Source organism: Myodes glareolus, chromosome 4 (assembly GCF_982192425.1).
Source record: "Myodes glareolus chromosome 4, mMyoGla1.1, whole genome shotgun sequence".
Lineage (NCBI taxonomy): Eukaryota > Metazoa > Chordata > Mammalia > Rodentia > Cricetidae > Myodes > Myodes glareolus.
Genome location: NC_142029.1, coordinates 101,748,261 through 101,768,797, shown reverse-complemented (window position 1 = coordinate 101,768,797; position 20,537 = coordinate 101,748,261). Strand labels below are relative to the sequence as shown.

Here is a 20,537-nt window from a genome sequence, read left to right as displayed (position 1 = left end):
TAGTCATAGTTCCAAATGGTGGGCTTTTAAATATCTGAAAATAATTACCCAGCTTCTATTCGAATCATTTGCTCGTCAAACTAAACACTGTGGCTTCATTTCTCTGACCTACTATAATTTCATCATATCGTGCCAGCAAAGCTGCAGGGTTTTTTGTTTGTTTTGTTTTATTGAGCAGACTCTCATCTTACTAGTCTCATCTAGCTGGCCTAGAACTCAGTACACAGACCAGAACAATCTAGAAACCACAGATATCCACCTGCCTCTGCCTCCTAGGTGCAAAGATTAAAGGTGGAAGCTATCATGCCTGGTCACTGCAGTCTTTGAACAGGTTCTTGATGGTCAGTATCTGGTCATTTTTGAAGATAATTATATATGAATCACAGGGCATCCCAAGTGTAGATGGGGTGCAGAACCTGGCACACAACAAAACTGAGTATAGTGACAGAAGCCGAAACATGCAGAGTCCAAAGCTGAGTGCCAGCAGGTGTCTGCAGGAGGGGCTAGCCAGAGTCTAGTGTGACAATGGGCACAAAGGGGGCTACTAACTTCCTTCAGCTTCCAAGGCAGTGTCTGGTACTCCACGGGTAACTGCCTGAGTGACACATGCAGATATGCTATGGGGGAGTACGAAGAGCAGTACAAATACAGTGTGAACAGTAATCACAGAACAGAATATCCCACAGATAAATACACTGTGTCAGCACAAATCACTAGAGATCAATACATTGAGAGGCTTTGGCATCTCTTCTTTGATTGCACGCTAATCTCATCTCTTAGGTCTCATGTAGTTAAAGCCTTCACAAGCTGCTTAAGAAACAGTTTCACGCCAGCTTTTCTTCATAGAAGACTGGTATTTCTCAGGCCTAGTTTACACAAGGGTTTAGAATTTCATTATTAAAGGAAACTTGGAGCCTAAACATGTTATCCACTTCATCAATACCCTGCACTTTCCCAATTCCTCTTTTTTATTAATAATAAATCTCATTCAAAAATAACAGAAAACTGCTCATATATCATATAAAAGTTAAATATTAAATATTTAGAAATAGTACTCAACATTAAAATCCAGTCAATAATAGACATGACTTCTAAAATGCATGATCAGAGCCTAAACTGTTCTTTCCTGGGTCTCTTTCAGGCTAGCAGAACATCTTTAAGATCTGTAAGCACCCATCAGTAAGAAAATACAGAATGTTTCAAAACCTCAGTACAAAACTATCCTATTATTGTGTAGTCAAATGTTTGTAACTACTACACAAAAACAAGAGCAGGTTTAACTAGGAGAGCACCCTGTGGCACGCGCACCTTCCTGACGATCGCAGCAAACACGATGAGAACAACAGGAAGCAGCAGTGTCTTCGTGTATCTCAGCGGAGTCTAAAATGGAAGGGTATGTGTTAGAAGGAAATGTTTTAGTCAAACAAAACTTCTTTTCAAATGATGAAATGGGTGGATTTCTAGAAGCATAAGTAGAGAAATACAAACATTCATCAACGAAAGAGGCCAACCTATCCACTGACTCCCATCACTGAAACTAAAGCACGTTTCCATAGAAACACATTTCACCAATGCTGAGTTGAAAACACTAAAAATACAGTTTGCAAAACTCGCGTGAAAGACAACTATAGATACTTCTCTTCACATACTATTTGTCTAACTGAAGACCTCACTATTCATCCCAAGCACACAGTGATTATTTACAGGGAAGAAGCTACCTTATACATTTTATGTATATTCTTAGCCACTGCATTTCTTTTTCTAACACACAAATATACACTGAATAATGACCACTGTCTATAAAGGTAACAAAGCTAATTTGTACATTGCATCAGCAGATAAATTTATAGAAATGTATTCAGTAACACAGTCCGTGAACTTCTCAATTGTGTCCTACTCGAGGCCCGGTCAGGATGTTGCTCTTTCACTTTTGAGAGTCAATCACAGGTAAGGTCTTCTTCTTTACTCCAGTACACATGCTAAGCATCTTTCCAGGTCGGTTTAGAACTGTGTTATACTCCCTCAAGTGACAGACACTCAGCTGCCTGGCAGCACTGTCCCTAAATGCAGACACACACGGAGACAGGAATATATACAAGAGCCTGACTCTCTGTTTAAGCTGAATGGAGTGGCGCCATGCCTCAGTACACAATATATCTCACTAGACGGGCAACGACCACTCGTGGGTTACAGATGTATGCATGATGATCTCTGTAGTCTTCAGGCCGCCTACAACACATCAGTTCTCTGCTCATCTTCACCTCTATTTTTGTTACCAGTTTCATGAACGAGTCTAGATTTCCTCTAAACCAGTATCTGAAGACATTTTTCCTTTAATTTTTCTCACTATCATTTGTATAGTTTTTATCAGCTATTATGAATCAATAGCATAAATAGGATAAATGAAGGCCAAGATGCAGTTGGAGTCATCAAGATACACTTGACTAAGAACAGATAAGTCTACACTGAAGGCTGCTGGCCTGGCACTCGGGACATAGAATAACCAGAGTGGGAGTACTGGAGCGATGAATACGTCAATAAAGTAATGGTCAGTTTAGTGCATTCCTACAGATATAGCCTTAGAGGAAAATGTATCACGTGTAAACAGCAATAAAGGAATTCAACATGGATGGTACTTCTGAGGCTAATATAAACATGCTTGTTGAAACAAACTACCTCAAAAAGTATTGAAATAATATTTCACTTAAGAGATCAAAGTACTTTAGTATGTGAAATCTCATTTTATCTTCACACGAATAAGATGTGTTCGTTCAAGACCATTCATTCCCACTGCAAGATGTTGTTCCACAAACCACTACCCACTCTTAGGCTTTCCCATAAACATCAAATATCTGAATCAAATTTTCAAAAGAGAAATGTCAGCTATGAAAAACTTGTGCTTAATGATATTTAAATGCATTGAGATTGTTCAAATATCCACACAGTAAGGGGAAGCGTGCGAGCTGAGAGCCTGACCGAACCTTGTGATGCCATCTCTGAAAAGAGGCTTGGAAATGCTTGTGTTCACTCAGCCAAGCACTGTGGGTATTCTGAATGCATATTTCCAAAAGGGTCATAAATAAATACAAAATGGGAAGGCTTGCATTAAGCTGCTAGACTTCTTCCTCTAAGCTGAGTGTGGACCTGAAACAGCAAGGCATGCTGTATGAAAAAGAAAAGGGGTGAAGCCCAGGGAACAGCACTGGAAATCAGAGCTTACCTCCCTTTCCATGAAGTCAAACTCTGCCGCACAAGTATACAGTAAGGTATCAAAATCCTTGTAACTAAAGAATTTTGATGTTAGTAAGTTCCCAATATGAGCCTAGAAAGAAATCAAGTCAGGAATCATTATATTAAACCAAACATCACAATTATGCATTGCATTTTAATCTTAACAGTATCTAAAAATAGTTTTCACTGTATGAAAAAGTCCATTGTTCCAAATCTGGGCTTTTATGTTAAAGAAAGTTCTGTTCTGTTCCTCCAACCTCACAGCTGCATCCCCTGTTCTGCCAGCAAGTGACAGCTCCCAAAGCGTCCTACCAATGTCTACTACCGCCCACTTGATGCCCAAGGCATTTACCCCTGAGTTTTTCTACTCGTGCTGCTAAACCTGGAAAAAAAAAAAAAAACAATTTCCCCAGCCCCACCTTGCTCTCCTCCAGGAGGAATGAGCCTAGGAACTTTTAAGATTTCTGACAACCACATAGGAAGCCAGGTTTGAAGTAAAGCAGGCATGGGAGGAGCTGGCATAAAAGGCACCTTCTGACAGACAGTCGGCAAGGGCTTGTGTGTAGTCCCACTTTACAAACGAGAAACGAAGCCTTGAGGACATAAGGTGTTCACCAAACGTTCAAGTTAACCATTATCGAAAACAGCAAAGCCTAGGAGAAGAGGCGATTTTGCCTATGGTCTCAGCCCACAGGAGCTTGTGAGAGTGGAGCAGAAGGGATGGGGGGCTGTGATGAAGCACAAGCTGGCGGAGAGAAGAGGCAGGCAGATACACTTAGGAAGCCAGAGGGGTGGTTATGTGGTCCCTGAAACAGCCCAAGGAAACAAATCCCAAATAAAACGAAGAAAAATTTCCTACCAAAAGGCAACTGCCATTTACACAAAGAGCTTAAATTATCTAATTAAATGGCAGATGCTCAAACTGACTTAAGGGAACAAATACAATATTATGTTGTCTACAAAAGATAAACCACACCAAAGCATAAAAGAAAATAAACAACATAAGTTTGAAACAAAAACCTAGGGTAGCAGCCATGGCATATGACAGAACTAAGTTCAAGGGCTGGGGAGATACAGGAGAAGGAATTTGCCATGCAAACTGATGAAAGAGTGTGGTCCTAGACCACAGTGGAAAGAAAGAATCCCCCCCCACCCCTGCCACTTCCCCAAAACACACAAACAAAATATAAAATTTAAGACAAAAACCACACAGAGGTTCAGGAAAACCTGTGAGAAGACAATACTATGTGCTGCTGAGTGAAGAGCAAAGCAAAACACCCTGCATGTGGACTACCACAGATTCACGTGTGTGTCCATGAATCTGACAGCAGCAGAGGAGCAAGAGAAGATAAGATTCAACATAAATTAGCATAATATAATTAATTAGTCCATAAAGAAAAACAATAAACTTTACAGGAAGAACATACACATTTTCTTTAATCACAGTAAAAAATTAAGCATTTATATATAGCATGTCATAACAGCATGTTGAAATTTCATATAAATATTTTTTAATCATAAAAGCAGTAAAACTAGAAAATATCTGGGAATGACTTTGGCATTCTTCTGACTGGAAACTAAATAGGCCAAAATTCAATAACCTTTAGATCACGCAGAAAGTCACAAAAAGCAAATTTATAAGGTATACAAAAAGCACTACTTTCAGGAATAATTAAGACAAATTTACCAGAAGATAAGAGCGGTAAAAGCAAAAGGGTCACACGTTTTCCTACGTGCTCGATCTTACAAATGGACTCTATAAAATTCCTCTCAAAGGAAGAGTGGCTAAAAAGGGGGTGGGGGAGGACGAAGTGAGGGAGGTGGTGGGAGGACACCTGGCTACGGTTAGGCAAGCATAACCAGCAGACCTACTGCACGTCAGGTGACTGCCACCGCTGACCCCTCTGCATTCCACCGCCAAATGAAGAGAATGGATGTGAAGAGCTCCAACCACAAAACAATAGCAAAACAATAACTACGAAGTTATCTGAGGAAAGGCTGCTTTCTAGCATTCCACCATGCATGAAAGCTTCCCCACATGACGCTGTACATGCTATACACATACAATGTTACCTGTCAAGTTAGAAAAGTTGAAAACTTAATTGTTTAACAATAAAAGGCCATTCCCAATATATGTACATATATAAAACTTACATGTGCAATTCTAAAAGCATGTGCCACTCGGTTGCAAACAAAGAATGTGCAAAGCAGCCCTGAGCACACCCTTCAAAGCTCTAGCCAGATGGCTAAGTTCTAAGGAAGTCGGGTTAGGACTGAAACCCTCCTCACACTGAACTCCCGAGTGCTGTAGGCGTCAGTGCCGCTCTCTGCCTACATTTATGGGGAAATGTCAGTTCTATTCAAATGCTCTCTCAAAGTAGGAGACTGAACTCATCTTCACAAATACAGGAAGTTACCACTGTCCTGAAGACAAAATCATGATAAGTAAGGAAAACTATGATTATCACTTTTCATGATTAGAGGTAAATATCCTTAAAATACTAGCCAACCAAACTCAGCACTATTAAGAAAGAACAAGATTATGGAATAATATTTTGGGACACTGTGAAGATGTGCCTTTGCCAAGGCACCTTCTGATTGGTTTAATAAAAGGGCTGACTGGCTGGTAGCTGGCCAGGAGATATAGGTGGGGCAGCCAGACAGAGGATGCTGGGAGGAAGAAGGGCAGAGTCTCGGGAGACAGAAGGAGACACAGAACAATCAGGATGGGAAATGTGGACATGAGGTAATGAGCCTCGGGGCAGCACACAGAAGAATAGAAATGAGATGTTATAAGAGCTAGCTAAAAACAAGCCTAAGCTAATGGTCGAGAATTTATAACTAATAACAAGTCTCTGAGTGATTATTTGGGAGCAGGTACGAGGACACCGAGAAAATCCACCTACAGAATAATACATTGAGGAAATGAGATTGGCTTCAGAAGTCCAACACTGGGTCAGGGTTAAATGTCAGGGAATGTGGGAACTTGGAGACATGGAAGAGAGGGTCAGAAATTCCCCAGGACAACTACAACACAACAAAAGTGTCACAAACAACCACATCACAGTCTTCTAGCCTAACAACTACCACGCTGTATTTTCTGATAAAAATGAACTGTGAAGAAATGGGAGTGTGTGGCACTCCTGCCTAGGCTGTCCAGTCTACCATCACGGATTCTCCAGCTTGCTGGGTCAATGGCAGGGTCTCCATGGGGGTGGTGGGCCCAATGTCAAAAACTTGATGTTGAGCCGATTACAAACACCTGTGCTATCATCAGTACCAGCAGGAAAATGAGAGATGAAAGCCTTCCTGTGACAAAGTATGGCTCCAATCCCAGTGACAGGAACAGAGGACGGGCAGACTAGCTGTAAATGCTACAGTGAGAACCTAGAGAGGAGACAACCATCTAAGGGATGGGGACATTTTCACACTCCTGGAGGACTGGAAAGCACACAAGAGAGCCCAAGTATTCTACAAACCCACAGCTGACACAACAGAAGGCAGTGTAGACTTTCAGGGAGCAAGCAAAGGGGCATGGAAGGCAGGAAAGACGTGATTTTATCAATATATATAAAAGAATATTGATTTATTTTTTTTTAGAAATAATAGAGGCCAGAAGTTTTAAAGAAACTACAGTCCACAAACAATTCTGCAACCAGCAAAATGAGAAACCACAACAAATAGCCTAAACACTGGAATAGAAATGACAGTGGACAGAACCCACTGTTAAGAGACCTGGCTTATGAAAAATTAGAAAATGGAGTCCTATAAGTTAAGAGTACACAAGTCTCCTCAAGCACAGAAAGGGCAGTAAAAAGGATGGAAAATGCTGCGAAATACAAAGGCAATATAAACCCCCTTTGTTCTTTTTGTCTTCATTTAAGATATAAGAGCGCATAAATTAATGATCAGAACTCATGCTCTTGGCACTAACACAGATAGCCAATGTATGACAATAATGGCACAAAGGAAGAGGAATCAGACTCTGAACCCTACCGATTTAACCTCAAGATTGTTTTAAATAAAGATATGTATTGCAATCTCTAGACCCACCATTAAAAATTAACTAATGAAGAGTTATTTATTCACAACTCAGTACACTGCAGCACAATCCACCAACCTAGCAACCTAAGTACCCATCAGTGAGTCCACAGAGGAAGAAAATGGTGTGGTGTGTGTGTGCACAATCAGTTACAACAACAATAACCATGGCAACACTAACCAATGCTTCTTAAGCACTGACCCCATGCTACACTCAGTAAGTCCCTTTAATTTAGGAAAACTGTAAGATCACAGGCGAGGCATGGCTATTCCAACCTGACAAATTGTTAAACTCTGCTAAGAAGACTTTCCTTTGAAGGGTAAGTGGTTTTTGTTGTTTGCTTGTCTTTGTTTTGTTTTGAAAGCTCCAGGATTCATCTCATTCATGACAAAATGAGACCTACATAAAACTTGCAAAGTGCAAATACTTGTACCCTAACAGCTGCTAGCTCCTCAGACTAGAGAGAACTGGCAGGTGAAGGGACAGACACAGGCTCCTCCCAAAAGATAGTGAGTGGAGAAGGAAAGACACAGCTGTTTCCAGGGCTGGGGCCTGGCCCCTGCTTCTTTAGCAGCAGCACACTCAGAATGCAGGAGCCGCTGGTGCTGCTCGCTGCTTCAGTCCTAGAGGCGTTCGCATGCTGATGTCAGCTCTTGTGTGGACATCTGCATGACAGTCATTTCATTTCACTAGAATATTAGGCTGCACAAAAATGTCAATAGTGCCTTCAGTCTGAATCACTGTCTTATTAGTTTGTCTCCCAACAGAAAGGAAGCAGAGTCCACACACCTGGACCAGAGCTATTGTCTTCCCTTTCTTCCGACATTCTGCATCCAGCTCCATCCCTCTTCCCCTCTCACATGCACAGATGACTTCTAGTCGTTTCCTGGTTCCCTCCTGTGTGCTCCTGTAGAATCCTGAACTTCTACTATCACTTACCAAAGCCTTCATTATCTTTTACATTACTATAATTGCTGGAAGTACCTAACTTAGAATGTGCTGATCACAACATCAAAATAAAGTAAGCAAAGTGAGGCCAGGGACTGGCTTGAGGGAGGCCAAAACATAAGATTAGCCCGCCTATAAGCCAGCCCAGCATTGCCAAGGGGGAGACAGGAGAATTACTAGGGCTTGCTGGCCACCGTCTAGCTTCAGGTTCATGAGAGACCTTGCCTCAAGATAATAAAGTAGAGAGAGATGATAGCTCATGTCCAGTTCTGTTCATTTACAGGCACCCACACAGGTACCATGAAGACACATGCACACATACATACACAGAAACAAATAAATAAAGCAACTATTCATAAGAAGAAGTCTTAAGATAATAAAGCACAAACGTTATCATTTTAGTCTCCGTCCTAGCCAAAGAAAAATCTCTTAAGTCTAACCTGGCTCTAACTGTGAATAATGGCATCTGGACAAACATCCCACAAGAACTGACCACAGCGAAGATGGGGAGGGGTAGATCTCTGTCCCTAATGGTGAAGACACTGTCTCGTTGGTTTTAAAAGGAGACCACAAAGAAGTCAGAAAATGGCTGTACATGCCTTAAATGTAAGGACTTAGTGTCCAGAGTGCTTGTTTTACATCTTCTACATCTTTGTGACACAGAAATATACTAAAAGGGGGCTGTGTTAATTCTGGAGATTAAAACTATATACATAATCCCATTTTTGTGATTTTCTTTCTTGTATTAAAGAGAGAAAATAATACTTACTTCACCTTAAAATACAGCTTAAGAAATTATACTCTAATAATTCCACTAATTTACTCCCTGCCTATTGGATACTTTCCAAGCCTTTCCATTTTAAACAACAATACACTTACATCATCTGCAATGCCAAAGATTCTGGAAGTCAAATACTTGAGTGTAACAGTTCCACATAACCAACAACACCCTTGGATAACCTACAAAATAAATAAATCAATAAACAACTTTCACCTTTTGTAGCCTGGAGCAATATACAAAGCATATGCTTTATTCCCACGTTATCAATATCTAGTCCCCAAGGGAATGTCTTTTAAAAGCACATTGTTCAAAAACCAAGGGTTATTATAACTAAAAATAAAACTGAAAACAGGACCTTCCTAGCAAAATGTATTTCTGTCTTATCAGAGATGGAAACAAGAACTCCAGCTCGACACCTACAGTGGGGCTGTTACACATGGCTGCCCTCAGAAGAAACATGGGGTAATAAATAAAACTTCAACTGAGCCCTTATATGCTTATTACAAAGTAAACAGGCCCCTGCCTTGTGCATAAAATTCCTTAAAAAGTAAAGCACAAAACCAATGCTGTATTTTAGAGAAGCAAATACGTAGGTTTATTCTTACCCATAAACTAGGTTCAGATACATTCATTTTTAGCAACTGTGGTTTCACTGCCAGCAACCCCTGAATAGGAACACAAATGAATACTCAGAAACTCAAGTAACAATTGTTCTAAATAACTGAGACTGTGAAAAATATGAAATTCAGCACATGATTGATTTATTAATTAAATCTGTTCTTTGACATTTTCACGCATGTATGAAGTCCATCCTAATTAATCTACAATCCTGTCTCTCTCTGTCCCCACTCTTCTCCCTACACGTTTCTTTCCCACATTCATGTCCTTTGCTTTGTTTTGTGGATTTTTCGCAATTGCCACCCCATGTCCACATATGCAGTTATTGATTTCAAAGCATACCTCAAAAAAAACACACTAAAAAACAATCTATTGTCATTGAGAATGTAAAATTGAAAAGAAAATCAGTATATACAAGATCTACTTCTCTATTTTCCATATCAGGTTACCTATGATGAACCGAGAGGTAAACAACAAATTCAGAAGTTTAAATAGCTCATAAAAGCATAAGATTCCCTTTAAGCTTAAAATTCCTTGACTTCTGTGATGAGATTTTACTGTCCTAACAGAATAGTTCTGTGTTAAATCAAGTCTGTCCAGGTACATGAATCCTAAACTATATAAGCTCCAGTAAGAAAAACAGGGAAGAAGAAATCTTAATTAAGGGAGCCATTTTGGGGTTGGCAAAAGACTTGGCTCTAGAGGGGTATCCCCAGGTATCCACGGGGATGTCCCCAGCAGGACCCTGGGCAGTGGAGGAGAGGCAGACTTCAAACTTGGCAAAAACATCTTAGAGAATTTGTCCATCTTAATCCCATGGCACAGCGACGGCAACTCAGAGTTTAGGGCTGCAAACAGTATCACCGCAAGCCCATGGCTGAGGCTGAAAATACTTTAGCTACAGAGTAATAAATAACACATCAGCTACAGGTAGGCTGGAGAAAGCATGTGTGTGTCTTGGAAATGGGTATATTAAAGTAGTTACCTGTGAGACAGGAAAGTAAGACTCTCTCCAAACACACTAATGGGCTCTGGAAATCAAGTGAATCACGTGACGACTATTCAAAAGGCAGAAAGCACTCCGACGAGGAAGTGCAATGTGTGTGTTATCAAGACACAGACCCAGCTGGAGTGCGTGTGTCACAGGTAGAAGGGGGAACTGGGGTTTGCACAGCCCTGTAATATTAAAGCCTGTGAATCAAAGTCATTTCCTAAAAGTGCACCAAAGTCTGGATTTAAGACAACTTTTAGATTTAGACTGAAACTGGAAAGACGAAAAGAAAACTTAGGAAAGCACAGAAATCTCCTGCAATGAACTCAAGAACAAAGCAAGGGGAGCTGAGGGGAGGAAAAGCAACCTAGGGACAGAGGGACCTGAGGCTCTGAGCTTTCCAATGGTGATGTCACTGAGTCTTAATTTCTCTGCTTTTGTAGTGAGAACTTCACTGCTCCATTGGGTAAAGATAAAGTTGATAAACACTCTATATGACCCCGCAGAAGCTACTCACGCATTCCAAGTGAGTGATAGAGAAGTTGAAACTGTTTCAAAAACGGGCAGAGCCAGACAGATTAACTGAACATAGTGAGCTATGAATAAAAAACCAAAACCTGCAGCTGGGGGGATGTGCTGAGACATGGGGAATATCTGTGGTCAGACTTCACTGTATACATTCACAAACTTCTCAAAAATAAAGTTTTTTTAAAAACAGTTAAAGGACTACTTACCCAAATAATTACTAAAGAGGATGCATAGTAAGATGTGAGTAACATCGAGTTCCCAAACATCAACACAAAACAGAGCACAAGAGAAATCTATAAAAATCAAAAGAAATACAGTTAGTGCACACGGACCAAAAGGAAGAATGTGGGCGTTCATTTTCCAATTGTACACTCCCGTGATTGAAGGAATTTAAAGCACTCAAAAAGGGTGGCCAGGCAAGCCCAGTTCACTCTACATCCCAAGCCCCACACTCCAAGACAAGGGGTGTGCCATCATCAGCCATTTCCTGCCCACCCTCCCAGACACCAGCATTTGAAATTCTAGTTTACATTTCATTCATAAGTCACAAGTGATCACCCACCCACAAGCTATCCTTTCTTGCTTTAACTCTTAAACATGCTTTGAGAAGCTTCCCATATCAACCCAAATCTATCTAGATGCCTTCTGGATACCTCTTACACACTGGTCAATACATTGCTATAGATGCCTTCTGGATACCTCTTACGCACTGGTCAATACATTGCTATAGATTAATCACCTCAATGAAAACTGATGGATCAAGATACAGCCATTTCAAAAACAAAAGACAAAATACTGACAAACAGATGCACCTGTTTACTGCCCACAAACTGGATGAACATTTCTGTTGACACACACTGACTCACCCTGCACACTGCTTCTTAAAGGCTGCCCAGCTTACCTGGGCCAATGCTCCATCATTGCTTCCCCTTCACTACTGAATGGCACATGAGACACTGCCTCCCATCAGTTATGTGTGCATTATGAGTAGGAACTGCTTATATTTACTATGTGCTTTTGCTGTTGGATTAGTGTTTTTCCTTCAGGCTCTTGTTAGATGTCACAGGAAACAAACACGCTACGAGGACTTCCCCAGTACATTTTTTCTTTGTCCTATTTTTGTATTATGATTACTACTTAAATTTTTATGTTACTCATATCTATCATTCATCTTCTTTAGGTCCTCAAGACTTACCTTTATAATTTAGAAAGCTTTTAAAAACAAAAAGCTCTCATTTCTTTGATATATTTCCATTTGCATGTGGATTTCATTTCAAAATATACTACAATTTGAGAATAAAAGGTACAATCGTTTCAATCAATACAGAAAAGTATTTGACAAATTTCAGCATCATCCAATTACAATACACTGAACAAACTGGTGACAGGCTGAATCTACCTTTTCATAATAGAGGCCATATATGAAGCCACAGCAGGCTCTATTATGAACAGTGAGAGACCAGAATCTCTTCCTCAAGAACAGCCGCATGGGACATTGTAAACTTGTGTCATTCAGATGGGAAAGAAGACATCAAAGGCAAACTGGAGATGAAAGAGTAAACTGTCTGCTCACAGACACAACTCTGTAGGAAGAAAAGCCTAAAGGTGGGAGAACAATTGTTAAAAGTTCAAGAAAGTAACTGCACGTAAAGTTCACATACAAACACATGCACACACAACTTAGTATCCACATGCTAACAAGAAACAATCTCAGAGAGAAATCTAGAAAATAAGTCCCTTGTGAATAGCATCAAAAAAGAACAAAAATACTTAGGGGTTAGCTTAATCGCAGAGGCACAACACTTACACAAAGAAATCCATAAAATGATATTGAAAGAAATAAAGACATAAACAGTGGAAAGGCAGCTCATGTTTATTGTCTGAATGCTGTTCACATGCTATGAGCACCCAGACATCTACACAGTCAGTGTAGTAACTATGAAAACCCAGCATCTTCTGCAGAAATAAAAAGTCATAAATGATCTAAAGGGGCACAAGGTAAATAAGACAACAGTGAAAAAGAACAGAATACAGACTCAGACTTGGATTTCAAAACTTGATATAAAGCCAAAGTCCTAAGAATGCTGTAGGGCAGGCATAAAGTCAAAGAACAGACCAATGACATTGAACTCCACTCAGACACAACCCTTCCAATGAATAGACCAATGCTTTTTGACAAGAATTCCAACATCAGACAACGGAGATGAGGCAACCTATTCAAGGAACAGTGCTTAAGAAGCTAGACACTCCATGAACACGGACCATTATCTAGTGCCGTCCCACAGAGAGAGCTTAGAAGTTGTCACTGGGTCTTAGCAACAAGGAGAACAGTAATCACCCAACAACTGTATCATGCAGAGAAGTGAGATCACAGGGAAACTGCCTCAGGTGGAGGAGAAAGACAGGTGCCACTCAACGCAGCAAACACAAACCCCTGCGGAAGCGGCCCCAGAAGGGAGACCTGCACTGTGATGGAGGGATGGCAGCTGCAGTGGCCAATGGGAAGGGAGCTTACAAGTCAGGCATTTCTTTGTTTCCTCTCAGGGCAAAACCACAAAGGAAAACCTTTCGATGCTTCAACAGGAGGAGAAAACAATACTGCTCTGAAATATGCCAGAATATCCTGTTTTTAGGAAGAAATCATGCTAGCTTTCTATATTCTTTTCTGGAAGATGGGAGCTGAGGAAACTTTTAAATCCCTTCTAGGGCACAAGATTACTCACATTCTTACTTGGACAATGACATTGCAATCAAATACTTTTCCCATAAACAAATACAAAAACAAACAAAAAACCCTAATTCAACAAAATATGAGAAAAACTAAGTTGGACAATATCCATTGTATACACTACAACCCGATGAATGTACCCAAGCTGTAGCATTCAGCATTTGAAAACCAATTAGTATACAACATCCACAGCCTGAAGAATAAAGCAGGGAAAGAAAATTTACCTGACCAAGTTCAACATGCATTCATGGTTTAAACGAAAAAAATCTGCAACAAACTGAGGATAACAAAGACAATCCATAAACTTGACAAAGATTTACAAAAGTCCATGTGCGTACATCAGTGTCAATGTAGGGTAACAAAGCTTTTCTGCCAAGCTTTCCTCCTACTGTTGCTTCTCAAAAAGTCTACATCCTACAATGAGGAAGGATGCTAAGGCTAGAAGGAAGAAATCAGATTATCTTTGCAGGTGACATGGCAATTTACAGAGAATATCTCAGCCAACCAACAAAACCAGAGTTAATAAGAAACTGCAGCAAGGTGAAATGTGGGTTACTGTCCAAAGGCAAAAGTTATATCCATTGCAGCAGCAAGAGTTTGAGATTAATAATGCATTGCCAGTTAAGCTAGCATCTGAAAAGATGAACTATATATAAACCAAGATCTCTGGGCACAGGTTTCCATACATATACAAGTAAACACTTAAAATAAATGTAAAGAAATAAATGAATATATATTCATTTAAGTATTTGTGTATATGTATGTATTTGTGTGTGTGTGTATATATATATATATATAACACACATATATATATATATGCTATAAAGATTTGCATTGGTATGGATCTTGGTTTATTGATACAAATTTAAGGACAATTTTATTATATGTATATTTCTGCTCTTGATTAAGGTATTGTGTTTGTGCAGTTCATTTAAAAATGTAATGTATAATTAAGATAAAGAAACTGCCTTGGATTGTTGATAGGACAAAAGAAAACGGCTAGGCTGGGAAAACTAAACAGAATGCTGGGAGAAGGAAGGCAGAGTTGGAGAGATGCCATCTAGCCCCACTGGAGCCAGACAGAACATTACCCGGTAAGTCACAGCTAGGTGGCAATACACAAATTATTAAAAACTGGTAAAATTAATATGTAAGAGTTAGATAATATGACATTAGAGCTAATGGGCCAAGCAGTAATTTAATTAATACAGTTTCTGTGTGATTACTTTGGGGCTGAGCAGCCAGGAATCAACAAACAGCCTTCTTATTACATATATGGGCTGGAGAGACAGCTCCGTGGTTAAGAGCACTAGCTGCTCTTGCTAAAGGTTCAGGCTCAGTTCCCAGTATCCACAAGGCAGCTCACAGCCTCTAGTTCTAATTGATCCAATGCCGTCTTCTGACTTCTGCAGGCACCAAGCACAAATGTGATACATACAGGCAAAACATATACAGACCTATATAGAAAAAAACTATGCAGCACCGGTTAGAGTACTCAAATAGGTAAATAAATAAATCTTTAAAATTAAAAATTCCAACTCCAAGAAAGTCAATGCCAAGATCATGACAAATTGTCAACAAAGAGAAAAGTATTGGCAAAAGGTACAACTGAGCTGGGGCTGCAGCTTGGCAACCGAACACTGGACTAGCAAGGATGAGGCTCTTGGTTCAATTCCCAGTACCCAGCTTTAGAAGGAAGAGAAAAGCACCATCTGTTAAAGGATTGTTATCCAAAATAATACAAAAAATTAATAAAGAATTATTTAAACTCAGTAATAAAATGAACAATCAAATTTAAAAAAAAATAAGAAATGGCAAAAGACCTGAACAAACAGGACAGCAAACCAGAAACACAGATAACGTGGAAGCGCGTTCAAGCGCACTGCATGAGACAAGCATGATGCATTGATCAGAGTGGCTGACGTGTGGCTCAGAGAAGGTGTGGAGAAGCAGGACCCCCTTTCGTTCTCTCACACCCGTCTTTCTTCTCTTCTTCTCTTCCCCTCTCTTGTGGTAGGAATGCAAAATGATCCAACCACTATGGGAAACAGTTTGGCAATTTCCTGAGAACTAGATAAACTAATTCCTATGATTCAACAATCACTTTCTTTGATATTTTTCCAAATGAATTTAAATTGTAAATCTACACTAAAGCCTGCAGGAAAATGCTTCAGCAGCTTATTCCTATGTCCCTCCGTAACTAAAGGGTAAACCATGACACAGCCCAAGAAAGTCAAAATGTTACTCAGTTATGAAAAAAATCAACTATGTAGGCGCAGAAAGAGTAATTTACTGCCTTAAGCAAGTGAGAGGAGGGGTTCTGCGAATGGCTGTGTGCTATCTAGCAGCAAATGCACCACATTCTGCACAAGGCAGAACAACACAGACAGCAGCTATGAGGCACACGGGCAGGAGGAACTGTGACACCGTTCTGTGCAGACATAACATCCATCAGATCCTATACAATACACAGTGACCAGAATCAGTCCTGACGGAGGCCAGACTGGGTGCTTAGGACATGTCAATGCAGGCTTAGCAGCTGGGACAGCAGCACCATGCTGCTGCAGGAACCTGCCGCCAGGGTATCATGCAGAGGACACTTTCTGCCCCATTGTGCTGTAAACCTAACTTGGCTCTACAACATGCAATCTTTTAACTAAAACAAAAGTGCAGGGATATTTCATTTGTATTTTAATAAATAAAGCTTGCCTGAAGTGAGAGAGCACAGGAGCCCCACTGGTCAGCCTTCCAAACCAGGCAGTGCTGACACACACCTTTAATCCCAGTGGCCACACTAGTTTGCATAGAAACCAGGCGGTAGTGGTGCACATCTTGAATCTCAACCCTAGATAGGAATCTAAGATGGGAGGAGAAAATTCTCACACAGTCTTATTCTGAGATTCTTAGAGGCAGGACTGCCATTTCAGACTGAAGTAGAGGTAAGAGCCAGTGGCTGGATGTTTTGCTTTTCTGACTTTCAGGTTGAACCCCAAATTCTGTCTCTGGGTTTTTATTAATCATGCTACACAAGTCAAGGAAAAGTTAAAATGAGACATCCTATTCTATTAGATAGGTTACAATAACTTTTCAGAGACAGAAATGTCTTTTTTTTATTATTTATTGAAGAGCCTATAAAATGGTACCATTGCTGTAGGAATTAGTATCACTGGATTGTCAGTTGATCAGTTCTACTCTGAAAACCAGAAAAGATTCTCAAGTTCCTATAAGTGTTTTTGCTATAGTTTAAGTCCAGAAGCAACACAAGTGTCCACAGCAGACAATACAATGTGATACCTCTTTCCACCCCACACACATTATCAACAATGGGATGCTGGTCATCCACAGAAAGGAACAAACCACAACACATGATACAACACAGAATAAACTGGAGACCACAATGCTAAACTAAAGAAGCAGGCCAGGAAGACATCTGCTGCACCATTTTTCACTTATATGACATAGAAGACAGTCATTAGCAGAGCGAGAACACACAGCGCTGGTTTCCATACTGTGATGGGAGGCTACGGAGCCATGTGCAGCAGATGCAGAGCTTCAGCTCCTGAACTGGACTGTGAGGCTCGCAGCCACTGTGAGCATCACTACCACCCAGCTCCATGCCCAGCTGTTCCGAGGACACATTCTGTTACATGACCTCTACCATGAAGATGTGGGGAAAGTTTTTTAGGGAAATAATTCCATATATATTTTTCTTGATATACCCTTAAGAATCTATAAATAGGCAAAGTGATAACAGAGGAAGCCAGGAGATAATTAAAAAATTACTGAAAGCATATATCATACTTCCAAGAAAGAGAATAAACAAAATCTTGTCTTTTCAATATTTATTGACTTTCTTCAAAGTTCTCAGCCATAGCTGCCTGTGTAACTGGGCTACAGGCCAATGGGATGGAACGCTGGCCTTTATTCTGAATTGTACTTCAAAGTAAAAGACTTCAGTTTGGGAAGAAAAATAAGTATATTTAAGAAAAGAAAAGTAAAAGAATATTAAGATAAACTTTAGAATTTATAGACAAGTAAAATTATAACAATAGTTAGAAATTATGTCTAGCATTCCCTCCCACCACCGCCTAATGAAGGGTGTTTGCTTGTTTTAATGTGACTTCACTATGACATGGACTGAAGAAGGAATCACACAGGATCAACTGGCAGAGGAAAGAAAGCTTTTCATAAAACATATTGGTATTCATTTCTTTTGAAAAGAAGTCAAAGCATGATGAAAGCATGCCAAAAGAGAAGTCACAAAGAACAGTGGAATGAACCTAGAGTAATTCACATAACAAACAGAATATAAACAATGGATTCTATCTATCAGAATCAAAGAGATCCCATCTCTCTAACATAAGAGAAAATCTACAAAAAAAAAAATCTGAGCAGGAAAGGCTCAGAAATGAAAACAGGGGGTGACTAAACACATCAAAGATGCTCAGATTCATGGAAAAAAAGAAAATGTACACTATAATTGCATTGTACTATTTTACATAATCAGACATTATACTTGAATAAAATAAAATGGAGTGTCATTAGTGTCATTATACATTGCTATTTTAAATCATCAACTGAAAAATGATTTAGCAGTTACAAAGATAAACATGTGCATAATTTAGCATGGGGCAAATACAGTACCAGGTAGACTGCCAAGAGATGCCATACACTTCCCCCAGGAGAGAGAAGTAGGACTACACACCATTACTTCCTAATGTAAAGACCCGGCAGCAAGAACTTCACTGTCTTTTAACAAGGAAACACAGAAATAAACTGTTGCATTTATACAATGGAAAATACACAGTAGTGTACCTTTCTAAACTTAGTAACATGCAAATCCCAGAAACCTGAGAGAAAACTTCTGTCTCAGAAAAAAGTCATTTACATCAGCCTGAAAAACTGTTCTTAGTTCATAAACACATTGACTATCCTGAAATATCCACACAACAAACCAGAAGGAAAGCCACTCAGTTATGGCTCAGAGAGGACAGTGGTCACTGCCTAAAGAGGTGAGAGTACTCTATGCTTTGCTAGGATGGTAGTTGCATGCTCATTAACATTGTACCTTTATTCATAAGCTTCCTACAACCAAACATATCAACATCCCTAAGTGTCAACTATGAGAAAAGGAAAGGTAACGTCCTTTGACTACAGCTAGTATCCACTTAGGAGTGTGTACATATCATATTCATCTTTTTGGGTCTGGGTTACCTCACTTGCTTTCTAATTCCATCCATTTGCATGCAAAATTCAAGATTTTTTTCCCCACTGAGTAGTACTCTAATATTAAATGTGCCACATTTTCTTTATTCATTCTTCCATTGAGGGACATCTAGGTTGTTTCCAGGTTCTGGCTATTACAAATAATGCTGCTATGGACATGGTTGAACAAAGGCTTTGCAGTATGATTGAGCATCTTTTGGGTATATGCCCAAGATTGGTATTGCTGAATCCTGAGGAAGGTTGATTCCCAATTTTCTGAGAAACCGCCATACTGATTTCCAAAGTGGTTGTACAAGTTTGCATTCCCACCAGCAATGGATGAGTGTTCCCCTTACTCTACATCCTCTCCAGCACAAGCTATCATTAGTGTTTTTGATCTTAGCCATTCTGACAGGTGTAAGATGGTATCTCAGAGTTGTTTTGATTTGCATTTCCGTGTGACAGCTAAGGATGTTGAACATTTTCTTTTTTTTCCCGATTATTTTAATGATCGATTATTGATCGCTATCGGCACCAGGCGGGACTCTAACCTGGGTCCTCTGGCACTAGAGCAGAGCGTTAGGCGCTCCTAGCTGCCGAGCCACGGCTCAAGCTGCTGTTGTTGAACATTTTCTTAAGTATCTTTTCGCCATTTGAGATTCTTGATTCTGTTTAGTTCAGTACCCCATTTTTTAACTGGGTGATTTAGAATTTCTTGAGTTCTTTATATATTTTGGAGATCAGTCCTTTGTCTGATGTGGGCTTGGTTAAGACCTTTTCCCATTCAGTAGGTTGCCTTTTTGTCTTATTGACTGTGTCCTTTGCTAGAGTTCATGATCCTAAAGAAGCTAAGTAATAAGGTGAACCCAAAGAAAAACATATACAGACCCACTTGGAATTTGTAAATGGACAAGATTACCTGAAAAAATTGGGAGCGTGGGGGTGGGAGGAGTAGGAAGGGAAGAAGAGCAAGAGGAGGGGCGAAGGGGAGGGTTGAGGAGTACTTGAGGGAATGGGATAGTTGAGATGGAGGAAGAACAGAGATGAGAGCAAGGAAAGAGATATCTTGATTGAGGGAGCCATTATGGGGCTAGCAAGAAACCTGGCTCTAGAGAAATTCCCAGGAATCCACAAGGATGACCCCAGCTAAGACCCTAAGCAATAGAGTAGAGGGTGCCTGATCTTGCCTTGTCCTGTAATCAGACTGATGAATATCTTAAATATCACCATAGACCCTTCATCCAGCAACTGATGGAAACAGAGGCAGAGACCCACATCAGAGCACTGGAGGGACTGAGCGCCCAAAGTTCAGTTGAAGAGTGGAAGGAATGAGAATATGAGGAAAGAGGTCAAGACCATGAGGGGTTCATCCACTGAAACAGTTTACCTGAGCTAATAGGAGCTCACCAACTCCAGCCAGACTGGGAAGGAACAAGCATAGGACCAAACTAGTCCCTCTGAATGT

General features: G+C 40.1%; 1 protein-coding gene across 2 annotated transcripts in view; it reads right to left on the bottom strand.

The window, feature by feature from the left end:
* Positions 1-20,537, bottom strand: part of Dpy19l1 (dpy-19 like C-mannosyltransferase 1) — a 94,741-nt gene that overhangs the window by 16,518 nt on the left and 57,686 nt on the right. For both annotated transcript variants that reach the window (XM_085689801.2, XM_085689802.2), the window contains exons 11-15: positions 11,346-11,432; positions 9,608-9,667; positions 9,101-9,181; positions 3,221-3,322; positions 1,309-1,380 (exon numbers count right to left, since the gene is read on the bottom strand). In XM_085689801.2, the coding sequence (XP_085545927.1) occupies positions 1,309-1,380; positions 3,221-3,322; positions 9,101-9,181; positions 9,608-9,667; positions 11,346-11,432 (402 nt within the window). The remainder of the gene's footprint in view (positions 1-1,308; positions 1,381-3,220; positions 3,323-9,100; positions 9,182-9,607; positions 9,668-11,345; positions 11,433-20,537) is intronic.